Genomic DNA, 16,923 nt, shown 5'->3' with positions numbered 1-16,923 from the left:
GTTTTTAATGGTCTGTTCAAGTTCACAAACTACCTTTAAATGTCCAGCTAAACCTTGAACCAAGTCTTCAAATTAAGTCTAGTTCATTTTCCTTTCAGTCTGTCATTTTTCCTTTATTAATGTAATAGTAGAAATTGTTCTTTCAAGAAAACAGTAGAAAATAGTAGAAATTGGTTCTTTCAAGAAAACTTACTATGTTGTGTTTCCAGGTGGCAACAATAGTTCATCTTATCATTTATTTGTAATATTTAATTCATACTTAAAGACTTTTTCTTGAAGAATTATTTTTTCTTGGTTAGCATTGTGCCAAAACAAAAGCTGAGTACCACTGAAATTTGAAATTATAAGTCCATGAAATTGAGAGATACTTTAAGAATCACATATGGAAAATATCTGTGTAAAGTTGTTTCTTTATAGTGAATTATTAAATTTTTCCTGAAATTGTTCCATATTGTTAAAGAGTCTGTGCTGTTATTTACTATGAAAGATGGTCACTGATTCAGAAAGAAGATTTATATATTGTATTAATGTCTTTTTCTTCCCCAAATTAAAAGAGTTTTACCTATTAGTAAATGTGATTTTATGATTTATCCTGTACTAATACACTAGAGGTATGGGGGAAGAATTTACCTTTTCATGATAGAAAAGACCCCAGGGATAATAATTATGATTTAGTTCTATTAGGATTGGAATAAAAATCTCAGCCAAACCTGTAAATGCATATTCACTTTTGTTGTACTTCTAAAATACTAAGGTTCATTGAGATTTAATTATGAATAAAACTGAATATAATATTGAGGATCTACTTTTAAAAGCATAGAATCTAATATTAATAAATATTATGCATTCTGTAATTTCTTTAGGTAAATAGTGAAATGGTATATAATTTTATTTGAAGTAGCTACCATTTCTAAAAATTCGTTTTCTTACCGCTTAGTATTTTATGTAGGTTTCTCTATATTCCATGATGTATGACTTGACTGAGGCTCCGTGTCAGTTTTCTTGAAACTATGAATAGTTTTTATTGAGAGGTTATTTTTTAATACCAGATTAAATTTTTAAAAATGTATAGTTAAATATATGGCTGTACTTATTTCCACTGTTTTGGGTTTGGAGATTTTTAGCTGGTGAACATGTTTGAGATCATGATATGCATATTTTAAATAATTAATGTATTTTCTTCCTTATCGCTAATTTCTTGCATTTGGGGAGTCTCTTCCTTTTAATGGTGATTTGGTTTCATGAGGGATTACTGATGGGGAATTTTAAATACACTCTTTTCAATCAAAATCCATCTCTTTCATAGACCATCAGTAGCATGTGGTGATTTGGAATCTGATTGCTTTTGGTGCTTCTACTTGTATAAACACATGATTGTTTTTCATAGTTGGGTTACAGTTCTGCTGTTAGGTGGAATACATATCTAGGATTTTGAAATGATTAAAGAAGGAACTTTAAATTATACTTCATCTTATAATATATTTTACCTGGTGTAATAAATCATAGCATACTAAACTCTTATTTTGTGAGTGCTTATAATACGGACATTGACAACTAAATCTGGCTTAAATTGTCAGCAAAGGAGAATATTATTCTAATACAACACAAAGTTATCAAATACGTTCATTTTTATTGCACCATGTATAAAATGATGTGTTTTCTGAAAAAGGAAAACATAGTCCATTTATTTCTTCTTTTGTTTTTTGTTTTTTGTTTTTTTGGACTCATTAAATGAATTTAATTTAGAGTTATTTCCTTGGTTTTATCAAGCCAATTATGAAATTTTGCACTTTCATAAGTGGCATTAACTTTGCTTATTTTCAACATTTCAAACGATGTCAATAGATATGTTTATAGTTTTATGATCTTCCAAGAAGGTCAGTTGAGTTTATCATCTTTAGTTCAGAATCAATGGTGCTGATAATCCTTTACTGATTGTTTTGGATCTTTTTTTTTTTTTTTTTTTTTTTTTTTAATTTAGCAGAGAGAGATTGAGGGGAAGAGAGCGAGCACAGGCAGACAGAGAGGCAGGCAGAGGCAGAGGGAGAAGCAGGCTCCCTGCTGAGCAAGGAGCCGGATGCGGGACTCGATCCCAGGACGCTGGGATCATGACCTGAGCCGAAGGCAGCTGCTCAACCAACTGAGCCACCCAGGCGTCCCGATTGTTTTGGATCTTTAAGAGAGAATAATATGTAGGGATAATTAAGCATCTGATTAACCTTTATGTGGTGTGATGGCCCTTTCTGCACTGAGATTAAGCATGTTCTATCCTTTCATTCTTTTTCACCGAACTAACACCTATGTTATTGCATGTTGAACTTTTTAACAGCTTTAATCTTTGACTTGTAGCTTGTCTGCTCACATAAATGCTTGCTGTGGAGAAAGTATTATTTCCCCACCTCCTGCATGCTTATACACTGTAGGTTATAAATGAAGTGGAGAAAGCACCCAAAGAGCTGAGAAAAGAGCTCATGAAACGCAGGAAAGAGGAGCTTGCACAAAGCCAGCATGCTCAGGTAACAGCAGCAGCTTAATGCTACTAAAAACAGAAAGCAGTATTATTCTCGCAGCTCAGTAAACCATGGTTGAAAGGGCAAACTCCTGCTTTACTTATTATATGATGTTGACTTCTGCTCATACAAAAGTTCCCAGAGCATTTCTTTATATAGAACTAAAATCACACTAATGACATTTAAATGTTGCTAATAAGAAATTAAGTGGAATGTTTGGAAAGCTGACTCCAAATGAATTAAACAAGTATGTTAATGTGTAATCCATTGTATTCTTATTATAATCGTGATGGAAGCTTATATTTTTAAGTAGTGAGTATTTGCTAGCAGATTTTTATGACAAAATATAGAGGATTAGTCTACAGGCTTTGTGCATATGAAAAGAATGCCTCTTTAAAAGACCATTTTTTATAAAGTTGGAAGTTAAAAGAACAGGGTGAATGGTAATGTTAAATGGAGATCTGATATTTATTACTATTAAACTCAACAACATAATTTAAAACCAGATTTTGAATATTAAGTATGTTTTTCTTTTTGATTCAGAATCGAGCAGTTAAAATATACTGCCTGTATAAACTTGATTCTAGATTATGGTAAGGCTGGGCCTACAAAGAAGGGTGAATTATTTACAAAACTAAACAAGATAGTATTTTAAACAGATTTTTTAGAATTCTGTCACATGACTCTATAAGGTCTTTTTTTTACTAGGAATCGTTTTTTCTTTAAGTTTACGCTCAGCCTGGAAGCAAAGAGAGAAGTGAGGTCAATTTGTAGTTACATATCAGTTAAAGGAAGAAGAGACATGGATTATATATTAATGACTGTTTTCCATTATCATTTTAATGTGGAATGTGGTTTTATGTGATTTAAAAAGTGTTTCCCAAACTTTTACAGACCTGTGAATAAAGATAGAAGAAACAAAAACCACTGGGGACCATAACAAATGGAATGACATTTAAAAATCTTCTCTTTTTGCCCAGAAGGATTTTTTTTTTTTAAGATTTTTTTTATTTATTTGACAGACAGAGATCACAAGTAGGCAGAGAGGCAGGCAGAGAGAGAGGGGGAAGCAGGCTTTCCACCCAGTGGAGAGCCCGATGCGGGGCTCGATCCCAGGACCCTGGGATCATGACCTAAGCCGAAAGCAGAGGTTTTAACCCACTGAGCCATCCGGGTGCCCCAGATTTTTTTTTTTAAGATTTTATTTATTTATTTGAAAGAGACAGCAAGAGAGGGGATACAAGCAGGGTGAGTGGAAGAGGGAGAAGCAGGCTTCCCACTGAGCAGGGATCCTGATGTGGGGCTCCATCCCAGGACCCTGGGCTCATGACCTGAGCTCAAGGCTGATGCTTAATGACTGAGGCACCTAGGCGCCCCAGAAGGATATTTTTATTTTATTTTGAGAAGGGTGTTTGAAACTGCTGTTTACTTGTCACCATCATTTTAAAAGAGGGAATATTTTAACACCATGAAAAATAAGGAAGATATTTTGGAATTTAAAATTTTAACAAAACTAGCCTATTTTAATAAATTTGATGCTTTAAAAAAATTTTTTTTATTTGAGCCAGTGAAATATTTTGTCTTAGCTTAGTGTGGGAATTACTAGTTAAAGTAAGGGGTTTTTGGGAGGCTCAGTTGGTTAATCCTCTGCCTTTGGCTCAGGTCTTTATCTCAGGGTCCTGGGATTGAGCCCTGTGTTGGGCCCCCTGCTCAGCAGGGAGTCTGCTTCTCCCTCTCCCGCACTCTCTCTGTCAAATAAAGAAAATCTTTTAAAAAAGTGATAATAGCAAGCACAGCATTTACTATGTGTCAAGCACTATTCTAAGTACTTCACCTGCATGAACTTACTGAAGTCACAACATATGAGGTGGTTACTCTCACTACTCCTCTGTTCTGCAGGGGAGGAAATGAGAGCACATGTGAACCACCACACGGTACTGCTTCTCCTGTCTAAGCTGTTATTTCTGTGTCTAATCTAAACTCCTGTCAGCTTAGTCCAGTGGTCATTGGTCATGTGCGGGTAGCTGAAGAGGAAGTCCTTGCTTGCCACACATTTAATTTGGATTTCAAACAAGAACAATATGATTTCCCTCCTATAGGAGTATAGACTTTTTAAATTCCAAAAGGTTAACGTTTCAGATGCTAGAGTTGAAATTGAGAATTTGGTGTTGAAGGAGTTAGGTGATTCTTTGTTTACTAAACCTTTGTTGGTGATTTTTCATAAAATTTTGGATGTTAGCCTATGTTTTCAACTAAAGCTGAAAGCAATAGTGAAATTCTTTTTGTAAATTTAATGAAGAATTTAGCAATCTAACAAATTTAAAAATACTTCCCCTTTGCTGCTGCTTTTCACGAAGGTGCTAAAACAATAACTTTGCAGAGTCTATTTTAAATTTTCTTAGAATTTGTGAATCATAGTTATACAGTCATGAAGCCAGATGTATTTGATCATCTAGTTCAGTGGTTTTTAAACTACTCCCAGGAGCTCTTGAGTTTTGGAAGAAGCACCTCGAGGATCCTTCAAAAAGAGAGGACTGTGGAGCTCTGGATCCCTGCTTCCGCTTCATGTAACACAGCACCGTTTCATCTGTTTCATACATTTTATGGTATATTTTTTAAAAGAGGATTTGACTGGTTTAAGAAACAACAATACAAACTAGAGTTCAGAAACCACTCATCTAGTTCCAAACCTTCCTTTTACAGATGAGAAAGAGAACTGTCTGTTAAGTAAGTTGTTCTACACCTCCTGAAACTCAACATTTGTGTGATTATTCTTTCCATTTACAAAAAGTCATCAGCTATGTTCTCACCTGGGAGGTGCATTGTATTCTGATCCACAGGGTGTTGCTCAGGTCATGATTCAGTCTTTTCAGTTGTCATCTTGTGCAGTCTTCAAGGCCCAGTTGCAGGACGTAAGTCCCACGTGTCTGTGGGAGGATGCCTTCTCTTGTTTTATCTGCTTTTTCTTCAGCTCACATGTGCCTTTTCATTGTTCGCTTCATTTGTTAAGATCTAGAAGACTGATAGATGATAATGTCAGTAATGATAATAATAGTAATAACCTGAAACAAACTTTATAGTGCAGTATTCTTCAAAGAGTTTCCACATTTGATTCTCACTGCCACCACCCTAATATGGGGATGGAGTGTATCCATTTTACAGATAAGGAAATCAAGGCACAGAAGACTAAGTGGTCTGTTTAAAGTCAGAAAAGACATTAATGGCAGAGCTGGAATTGGAACACTTATAATAGTGTTCATTTTTCTGTCTACCCTCACCACAAATTTTGAGATTTTCATATTTTTCAAGAAATACCTTCCCAGTAGTATTTTATAAGCTTTGCACATGTGAGAAATTGAATGCTGTGAGTAGATTTTTATCTTTGTGTGAAGTGACATTTTGATTGCATTTATGTTTACATATATGTTTTAATCATGGATATGGTCAGAAAAGCCATATTAAAATTGGTGATTGAAGTTCCATTTAACTCTAGTTTTCACTATTCAAATTGTCCGTAATGAATAGTTAGTTTCTATTCTCCTTGCTGTAAATTAAGTCTGGAATTCCAGGCTGTATTCTTTCTCACAGTTTCTATAGGGAAGTGACTAGCTCATTTAACTCTGTAATTTTTGTTTGTGATATTTGATATACACAACTGGAGTAGATAGAATACAGCTTGATTTCAACCCCTCCCTTCCCCTCTCCTGAAATTAGACTTTTTCTTCTTTTTATTGGCAACTACTGGGCTCTATAGTTATCTAAAGGGTAGGCAAAACATTAATTTTTTTTTTAACGAGGAGGAGAAATTTTGAATTATGATCACTTTTCTGATCATTACCATTTTTAGCTTTTCTTTTGAGTTAGGATCAAATTCTGTACAAATAGCCCAATATATCATAACCCTTTCCTACAGTTTTCTAGAACCCAAAGTTGTACTTTTAATATTAATAGTTATCTGATTAATATGATAAAATTTCTTATCAGCATTTAAACTTGTACTTTGAAAGAGCATTCATTTTACAGTTTATGTGTTCATTCAGTTAAAATTATTTGTTACTTTTGGTGATCAATTCACATCTTTTTTTTAAGGTAGATGTAATTTGTTCAATCTTTTTGGAATGTAAGATCCCTTTTCTTTTAGATCCTGAGAGTAATTTCTGATGAAAAATTCTAACATGAATATACTATACTTTTATTAGGAAATTTAATGAAATTTAGGAAATTTAGAAAATTTAATGAAAGCTCAATAATATTAAAGTTTCATTTCATGGGGCGCCTTGGGTGGCTTAGTCGTTAAGTGTCTGCCTTCGGCTCTGGTCATGATCCCAGGGTCCTGGGATCAAGCTCCACATCAGGCTCCCTGCTCCATGGGAAGCCTATTCTCCCTCTCACACTCCCCCTGCTTGTGTTCCGTCTCTTGCTGTGTTTCTTTTTGTCAAAAAAAAAAAAAAAAATCTAAAAAAATAAAAATAAAGTTTCATTTCTTTTGAGGTAATAAAATATATGAATTAGTATGTGAGGGACCTGGACATTTCAGGTAAATTTTAGTTTTTTTTTTTTTTTTTTTAAGATTTTATTTACTTATTTGACAGAGAGAGGGGCACTTGGGTGGCTCAGTGGGTTAAGCCTCTGCCTTCAGCTCAGGTCGTGATCTCGGTCCTGGGATCGAGCCCCACATCGGGCTGTTTGCTCATCAGGGAGCCTGCGTCCTCCTCTCTCTCTCTGCCTGCTTGTCTACCTACTTGTGATCTTTGTCTAACAAGTGAATAAATAAAATCTTAAAAAAAAAAAAAAAGATTTTATTTATTTGACAGAGAGAGAGAATAAGCAGGCAGAGTGGCTGGCAGAGGGAGAGGGAGAAGCAGGCCCAAGGCTGAGGCTTAATGACTGAGGCACCCAGGTATCCCAAATTTTAGCTTTTTTTTTTTTTAAACATTTTATTTATTTATTTGACAGAGATCACAAGTAGGCGGAGAGGCAGGCAGAGAGAGAGGGGGAAGCAGGCTCCCGGCTGAGCAAAGAGCCTGATGCGGGGCTCGATCCCAGGACCCTGAGACCATGACCTGAGCTGAAGGCAGAGGCTTAACCCACTGAGCCACCTGGGCACCCCTCAAATTTTAGCTTTAATATAGAAAATTATTTGAGTCACCTGGCTGGCTCAGTTGAAAGCGTGTAACTCTTGATCTTGGGGTCGTGAATTTGAGCCCCACGTTAGCTGTAGAGATTACTTAAAACGAATAAATAAATAAGTGAAGGAAAGAAAGAGAGCAAGAGAAAGAAAATTATTTGCACAGTATTCTTGACTATGTAATTATCCAGATTCTGCTTAATTATTTAAGTCTGTGACTCTGTAAGGCAACTGATGTCTTTGCTAACTCTTGTGATCAGAAGCACTTGCATACATAGCCTATCATACCTGTTAATCGTTGTTTTATCTTCTGGAGCAGTTCTAACCACAATGCTAATTCTGCCTCCTCCTATATAACAGTCTTAGCTTTTCTTTTCTCCTTATGTATTAGCTGTTTCAGGACATACTTTTGTAGTTCCTCCTTTCATTCATTGTATGTCATGCTTTCCAGACCCTGTATCCTACCTTTCAGTTTTCTGTGGTTTACGTTTGAACTTTTGAAAATGCGATACCAGGGAAGGGGCCCACTGCTCTCTGTATACACAGACAAAACCAATTTGTAACCACTAGAGTAGAAGCTCCTTAAAGGCAATATTGTCTTTTTTTAATTTTAGTAACCCCATAACTAGTACAGTGTCCAACATTTACTAAGTACTTTGTAAAGTTTTTCTTTGAACTGAACTCTCATCTTGCTTAATCTAGACATAACTATACTACAGTAATATAACCAAAAATTGAATTGACAAGGAATTGCATTCACTTTTTTAGTGGCACTGGCTTATATTTACTCTTCTAATTTTCGCATAAATATTAGTTCGGCCCCATCTTAAACTTTTGCATTTGATTTGAGTCTACATGTAATGTTTATATCTAGAGTAATTAAATACTGAGCCCATTGTTTCTGTCTGCACAGATATATTTTAAAAGTCCTTTATGCAAATGAATGGTACAAATGTTGAACAAAAAAAAAACCCTTTGATATAGCTACAGATTATATTTTTATTATACAAGTTTACATTCAGAAATTTTACAATGAAATTAGAGGAACAATGTAATTTTTATTATAGGTGATATTTATTGTTGGGAAATATAAAGCTTAAACAACTTTCTTTGTTATAATTGCTTAAAAGATAGGCATGGAGATTTTGCATCTCTTTAAAACTCAAAAGGCCTTATTCTAAATAGTTGAAATTAAATATTGTGGATATTTTTCTGTGATAAAGTGTTGTAGATGACTATAGTCTATTCACAGTTGTATTTTATAGAGTCAGTTCATTAGTCTTTCTGCTAGTGTGAATTTGTAATTATGCTAAAGTACAAATTTTGACACAGATGAGAGAGCAGTATTTATTTATTACTCTGTATGATTTTAACAGGACGTCACGAATGGTACAACCTAGTTCTTGCCTCCAAAGACATAGTAGTAAAGCAGACACCTTGAGGAACACTGCTAGACTCACTCCTCATGTATTGAAGACAAGGCTGGTAGTGATCCAGACCCTGTCAGACTCTGTCCAATGCATAAAGAATAGACCCACATGGATCTTGGGGTTTTATCTTCTCTAGGATGTGCAAGGGGAGGGATTTTCGGTAGAGTGCTGCTTCAGTCCTAAATTTCTAAATCCACACTCAAATTTATCAGAATATCCCTTTTCTAGTCACAGACTGCTGTAACTGCCAAAAGAGGGATGGAGAGCTGAACATTTACTGGCAAACCTTATGTTTCTTCATTTTGGATAGTATTTCTTCCTTCTGTAAATGTGTGATCTAGCACAAAGACCAAAAGTCATTTTAACATTTCCTTTTCTTAAACATTCACTTTAACATTTAGCTTTTCTTTTCTTTTCTTTTTTTTGTTTTTTTAAAGCATAAATTTGGCACTTGGGCGAAATAGTATATACTCAGTAAATATTTGTTGAATGAATGAGTGAATCCCCAACATGCTGGTAGAATTCTCTGATTATCAGGACTTTGTATATATATATTTATAAAACTTTTTTTTTAATTTTTATTATTATTATTATTTATTATTATTTTATTTATTTATTTATTTATTATTATTTTTTTAAAGATTTTATTTATTTATTTGACGGACAGAGATCACAAGTAGGCAGAGAAGCAGGCAGAGGGAGAAGAGGAAGCAGGCTCCCCGCTGAGCAGAGAGCCCGATGCAGGGCTCGATCCCAGGACTCTGGGATCATGACCTGAGCCGAAGGCAGAGGCCTTAACCCACTGAGCCACCCAGGCGCCCCTATATTTATAAAACTTAACTCACTTTACTCTTCTTAGTTCACTTTTCTCTAGCAATGTACTGTTTCTCATTTTCTACAAACTGTTGTTTCTTTTAGGCAACTACTGTAGATATAGAAGCTGTCTTTCTCTGTTAGTGTAGTCATGGTATTTCTCCCTAACTCTATTTCTTGGAAAAATAGAGATATTTAAAATTCTGATATGTGTTTTACTTATTTGCTCTTTATTCTCTTTTTCCTAAAAGGCATTTCTTGTTTATTCTTGTTGTGTCCACACCATAGTGTAACGAACAGTCAGTTTTGAAGCTCTGAATTGCTTTTTTCTTAAAGCTGTCATGTAATAGGGCATTTTAATTATGAGTGAATTATAGATCTCTTTTGTATGTATTTTTCCCCCCTCTGGTGGGCAGCAAAACAAAGTTTATTGAGAGTTTAGTAAGGGTTATTGAGTGATAGTGCAAAGCTCCTGAAGAGGGAGGGGACCTGAGAGCATTGCCTGTGTGTATTATTTTTAATAGTGAGTTTAGAATATTTTCTATTCTAGTACTTTTCCTCTGGGCTTGAATTGAGTGACTAATACATTAATATTATATATGCTATATAATTGGTGAATTTTAAATCCAATTAACTTGAGAAACTTGGCTTAGAAATCACTAATATAGTCATATAGATAAATGGATGTTTCACTCAGTAGATGCTTATTAACTGATGGTTAACTGTGTCTAATAGGAACAGGAATTTGTTCAGAAGCAACAACAAGAATTAGATGGCTCTCTGAAAAAGATCATCCAGCAGCAGAAGGCAGAGCTAGCCAATATTGAAAGAGAGTGCCTGAATAACAAACAGCAACTCATGAGAGGTATATGAAATTACACAGCATATGCATGTTGCAAAATGATACCTGAAGACATGGCTCTGGTGTGTGGATATATCTCATATCCATTATATCAAATAATTGGAAATTATTTGATTGCTCTTCTTCAAGTGGTAAAAGATAAAGAAAATTGAGGTTAATAGGAGGAAAAACTATGTTAAATTTTAAGAATTTTAAATTTTAAAATTTTTTATAAAGTTATATACTGTAAGACATGGAATAATTGCCTTTATGATAAGAGAAGTAAACAGCAAGCATTTATCCTTAAAACATCTTTTTGTTCAGATCATGCTAGAACTTTACCTGAATAGTTTTAGATACTTGTTATGACTTACGATTGTTGGTATACTTAATGGCTACATAATGGAATGGAATTTTAAGCACTTACTTGCTTTAATAAAAAGCTGATATTTTAAAGTTTCTCATTAAGGTGATTAAAAGGAATTTTGGTGTTAGTGATGGGACATTCTCTGTTTATAGGACATGAGAACAGAATGGTAAGGGGTGATAAATATTACCTGTACTCTGGTAATCTTTCATTTTTAGTTCAGAATGTCATTGTGTGTTTAAGTTAGTATTTATAGAACACTTTTATGTAAATATAAAAATGAAGACCAGAGTACATGTGTAAAAAGAACAAAGTGACATTTTGAAAATTGCTTTCTTCTTCTAGCTCGAGAAGCTGCAATTTGGGAGCTTGAAGAACGACACTTACAAGAAAAACACCAGCTGCTTAAACAGCAACTTAAAGATCAGTATTTCATGCAAAGACATCAGCTACTTAAGCGCCATGAGAAGGTTAATGAAAGGAAAATTGGTTTACTTTTTAGGGGCACCTGGGTGGCTCAGTGGGTTAAGCGTCTGCCTTTGGCTCAGGTCATGATCCCAGGGTCTGTAGATCAAGCCCTGTGTGGCAGGCTCCCTTCTCAGTGGGGCATCTGCTTCTGCCTCTCTTTCTGTCTCTCTCGCCATCTCCCTGCTTGTGCTCTCTGCTCTCCCTCTCTCTACCTATCTCATAAATAAATATTTTTTAAAAAAATAAAAGTTTACTTTTTAAAGTTTACAGAATTTTTTCTGTAACTTCTACTTAGAGAACGAATTTTAGATTTCTTTCTTTTTTTTAATCCTAAAATGTATTTGGTGAGGTTTAAATAATTAATCGTGTCTTATCATGATCGCAAACTTCTTTCTGAATTTCATGGAAGGTGACTAGTACAGTGCTTTAAGTCCTCTTCTACATTATAATCTTCCTGTCTCAAAGGTAGCTTTTGTGGCTCCATTTATGGTCCAAGTATCTTAAAAATATAGGCTCCCTGACTTAGTAAAAGAATTTCAATATAAGACTCATGCGGGGCCCCCCGGGTGGCACAGGTTGGTTGGGTCCCCCAACTTGGTTGCAGTCAGGTCGTGATCTTGGGTTTGTGGGATCAAGCCACATGTCAGGCTCCTGTACTTAGTATGGAGTTTGCTTGAGATTCTTTCTCCCTCTCCCTCTGCCCTTCCTGCTTGTGCTCTCTTTCTGTCTCTAATATTGGTAGATAAATCTAAAAAAAAAAAAAAGATTGTTATTACCAAAAGCTTTATTTTTATTATAAATTATATTTTGAGTGAAAGCTTGCTGGTTGATAATGCAACAAAGGAAAGAGCAATTTTGAGAAACAACAAAATGACATGTTTGAGCATACATGTGGGTATTGAGTATTGAGTTATATCTACATCACAGGATTCTGTTTGATACTTTCTTAGGAAACAGAACAAATGCAGCGTTATAATCAACGACTTATTGAGGAATTAAAAAACAGACAGACTCAAGAAAGAGCAAGACTGCCTAAGATTCAGCGCAGTGAAGCCAAGACTCGAATGGCCATGTTTAAGAAAAGCTTGAGAATTAACCCAACAGCCACACCAGATCAGGACCGTGACAAAATTAAACAGGTAAATAAGCCAGTTACTCTCCTCTTTTTTAGATTTAAAAAAATTGAGTGTCCTTTAGAAGTGTCACGTAATTATGTTGTAAACATTTCGAGCCACCTCGGGCTTGTTGATGTTCTCTTTGGCTTTATGAGTTGGGGCTAGATATGTGGCATATACCAACTTAGTTTTCCTACACTGGTGGCCACAGAGGGCAAAGCCCTCTGTCCCGTGCCCCACACCAGATTTGGGGTAGGCTGGTCCTAAGACCAGTCTTGTGAATTAGGTGACTTGGACAACTTTTGAAGTTAAAACATAGAGCTCAGTTTGCTTCTGTAGTCATGGGTCCCACACACAAATGAACTGAGGTCACTAAGCAGATAGGAGGAATAAGGTTTTAATCAGAAGCACCCCCTCTCCCCACCAAAGCCATAATGTAGACTCCAGCTCAGGTTACAGCATATTATTATTACTTGCAACTTTAGTTTATTTGTACTTTAAATCTTGTTAAATTCCTTAATTACTCCTTTGGAAGATGAAGAAATTACATTGCTTGTTAACCATTTTTCTTATTTATAGTTTGCTGCTCAAGAAGAAAAGAGGCAGAAAAATGAGAGAATGGCTCAGCACCAAAAACATGAAAATCAAATGCGGGATCTTCAGCTGCAGTGTGAAGCCAATGTCCGGGAGCTGCATCAGCTGCAGGTCAGAAACAGGAGCATGGAAACTGAGCTGGTGGGGACGGGGCAGCACAAGTGGCTGGTCTGGACAAAACGGTAGCTGACCAAAATAGAGTATGCTTTCCTCACGAAAATGCTGGGATTGAGAGGTTTTGTTTTCTGTATAGACCCAAATAAAGAACAGGTTAGTATCGTCGGCACTTACTTAGCTCTTATGTAACATGATTAATATAAACATGAGGCTACGTTATAACCTAAGAAGTTAAGTCTTTCAAAAACAGTACTGAGTAATTTTAGTTTATTTTGCAGAGAAACTGAACCAAGGTTTCAAAATGAGATAGGTGGTTTTGTTATCAGATTCTGAATTTAAAATTTCATTTAGGGAGAAATAGATCGTTTTCTTCTAGGTGTTTGAAAATGATAAACTAAAGAAATGAGAATTTTTCCCCTAAGAAATTTAAAGGTTACTTTAGGGGGACTGTTTTGGGGCCTTGCATGGAATATGCAGCCCATCTGGTATGTAGCCTAAAATGTTTAAAATTTCAGAATAATGTGTACCTTATGGATACTCCACATATTTGCTTAATTTACTAGAGCAGAATAGTTCCTAATCCCACATTCTGGTAACAGTGGGTAAAATCCATATAAGATGCCCTTAAGTTGTCAGTTTTATGAGCAAACCTTCTTAGAAGAAACAGGATCAAACTAATTCTGTTTAAGTTCTTTTCATATGGTAAATAATAGCTCTAGCTTATAAACTTGCAGAAATGAAGCTATGACTCATTTCATAGTTCTTAGCCTTTGGTTTTCAGGGGAGAGCCTGAATCTCAGTAATAGTTTGATGTTTAATAAATGCTTTATTATTTGAAGATAATTACATTTGTAAAAAATTTCTTAGTTGATCTGAAAGTTTTTAATGCAAATTTTGTTTTCAGAATGAAAAATGCCACCTATTGGTTGAGCATGAGACTCAGAAACTGAAGGAGTTAGATGAGGAACACAGCCAAGAATTAAAGGAATGGAGAGAGAAATTGAGACCCAGGAAAAAGGTAATTTTTTAAAGCTTTAGATAAAATGTGTTTGTGTTCGTCCATTTATCCTCCCAGTTATTAGCTGTTTAATATATGTCAGGGACAGGAGATAAAGAGACCCAGTCCCTTTCCCAGAATGTAGTGACAAGCAATTACAGTTCAGTAGGATCATTGCTGTGAGGGAGGTGAGCATAGGAGATAGGAGCACAGTGTTGAGGCCAAGGACAAGGAGTACTTCAGTCTTCCTGGGAAGTTAGGGAGGCTTTACAGAGAAGATGCCTTATAAGCCAAGTGAGACTTCAGGGTGAGTAAGAGCTTGCTAGGCATACAGACATGTTGGGGTGTGATGGGCAGTGTAAGTACAGAGAAGTGAATGGGTGAAAAGGATGTGTATAGGAATCACAAGTCGCTCCTTGCCGTTGGGGCGCTGGGGGAGTGTGCCTGTGTGTAGGCATTAAGGAGGGAGAGAAGGAAGAAAGTGAGGGTAGCTTAGTCTGGACAAGTTGACAGGAGCCAAATTACAGGGCCCTCGTGTGATGGTAAATTCACGATCTAGTAAAATAGGAAAGGCTCCCCTTCCCCCATCTAGCTATCAGCCATCTTACCATTTTGTACTTCCTTTTTGACTCCCTGTTGGACTGGCCTGATTGGTCAATCTCTTCAACTCATTTTTTCCTATAACTATGTGATCTTCTCCCTTTGCTAACTCTCAAACTCAAACCTTTGTTTTCTTTTGGCTTTCCTGCCTGCTATAGCTTTCAGCTATTCCTTTCTTCCGTTTATCCAGTTAATCAGTCAATCTGTCAAGAAAAATCTGCATTTAGCACTTACTGTGGGCTAAATGTTTCTAGAAGAAGTGCAATGACCAACTCACTTATTAATGGGGCTTTTTAACTTAAGGTTTATTTATTTATTTATTTGTTTTTTAAAAAGATTTTATTTCTATATTTGACAGACAGAAATCACAAGTAGGCAGAGAGGCAGGCAGAGAGAGAAGAGGAAGCAGGCTCCCTGCTGAGCAGAGAGCCCGATGCGGGGCTCGATCCCAGGACCCTGGGATCATGACCTGAGCTGAAAGCAGAGGCTTAACCCACTGAGCCACCCAGGCACCCCCTAATTTAAGGTTTATTTATTAAATTTTTAAATTTTTAATTTAAATTAAATTTTAAAATTTTTAAAAAAAATTTATTAAATTTTTAAATAAATATTTATTAAATTTTAAATTAAGATTTTTAATAGGTAATACATTCATTCGGATTGGAATTCGAAAGGTGCAGGAGGGCGTTGTTTGTTTTTTCCTTAAAGATTTTATTTATTTATTTGACAGATAGAGATTACAAGTAGTCAGAGAGAGGGGGGGAAGCAGGCTCCCTGCTGAGCAGAGCATCCAGTGCGGGGCTCCATCCCAGGACCCTGGGATCATGACCTGAGCCGAAGGTAGAGGCTTTAACCCACTGAGCCACCCAGGCGCCCCCATTTTTTCCAGTTTCTTTAACTTTCTGTAGTCTAGCTTTCACCTCAGACTCCCCAGTTGAACTCGTTGACAGTAGACATAAGTGATGCTAAGAGCCAAATCGTATGGTATTATCTCACTGTTGTCATTAGAAATCTTGTTTCTTAAAATTCTCTTCTCAGGACGCCTAGGTGGCTCCGTCAGTTAAGCATCTGCCTTTGGCTCAGGTCATGATCGTGGGGTCCTGGGATCAAGCCCCACATTGGGCTCTCCCCTCATTGGGGACTCTCCTTCTCCCTCTGCCCCTCCCCCGCTTGTGCTCTTCCTCTCTCTCTCTCTCTCAAATAAACAAATCTTTAAAAAAAAATTCTTTTCTTGTCCGACTTTTATGACCTAACTTCTTTGTGCTCTTTATCACTTTTTCTTTGTCTAGACATCTCACAGCTTTACACCCTTGAAGATCCTGTGCCTAGTCATGGCTTCATCTGTTGCATATTTAAGGACAGTCCCAGGACCTGTATAGTGGGGATTGTATAAAGTACAAATTCTGAAGTCCTATAGATCTGGGTTCAGATCTCAGTGATGACATGAGTAATTTTGTCACTTAACATTCCTGCACCCCGTTTTACTCATTTATAAAACAACGATGACACTGGGTCCATAATTGGGATTGTTAAGACCCAAAAGAAGTGGTACATGTTCTGTGCACACATACCTGAGCTGTGGTCAGGGCTGGATAAGTAGTTGCCACTGCTGTTACTGTTTCTTGTTTGTTACTATTGGTTCATGCTCTAAGCACTCGTTTCCCACCTAGATGTTTCATTTCTTACCTCATTCAGGCCTGTATTCCATCATCATCTCACAGAAGATTCCTTTTTCTGATGACTATATATGAAATAGCCTCCGTGCCTGCTTCAGACAGTCCCTATCTCCTCACCTTTGTTTTCCTTCATACCATTCTTCACCACCAGACACATTTATTTATGGTCTGTCTTTTCCCTCAAGAATGCATGCTCTTTGAAAGCAAGAGTGTTATTTCTTCGTTCACTGGTATATATCAACTTATAGAATAGTTCCTGGCATATTG

At 36.2% G+C, this 16,923-nt stretch overlaps 1 protein-coding gene across 2 annotated transcripts in view; it reads left to right on the top strand.

The window, feature by feature from the left end:
- The window catches only part of SLK (STE20 like kinase), a 61,726-nt gene that overhangs the window by 40,514 nt on the left and 4,289 nt on the right, over positions 1 to 16,923 (top strand). Inside the window, exons 13-18 of one of the 2 annotated variants that reach the window (XM_059173276.1) lie at positions 2,424 to 2,516; positions 10,617 to 10,746; positions 11,435 to 11,559; positions 12,508 to 12,696; positions 13,252 to 13,377; positions 14,288 to 14,401. In XM_059173276.1, coding sequence (XP_059029259.1) covers positions 2,424 to 2,516; positions 10,617 to 10,746; positions 11,435 to 11,559; positions 12,508 to 12,696; positions 13,252 to 13,377; positions 14,288 to 14,401 — 777 coding nt within the window. The remainder of the gene's footprint in view (positions 1 to 2,423; positions 2,517 to 10,616; positions 10,747 to 11,434; positions 11,560 to 12,507; positions 12,697 to 13,251; positions 13,378 to 14,287; positions 14,402 to 16,923) is intronic. The other variant, XM_059173277.1, reaches the window with a different exon arrangement.

Source organism: Mustela lutreola, chromosome 4, assembly GCF_030435805.1.
Source record: "Mustela lutreola isolate mMusLut2 chromosome 4, mMusLut2.pri, whole genome shotgun sequence".
NCBI lineage: Eukaryota > Metazoa > Chordata > Mammalia > Carnivora > Mustelidae > Mustela > Mustela lutreola.
This window is presented reverse-complemented; position numbering and strand designations above follow the sequence as displayed.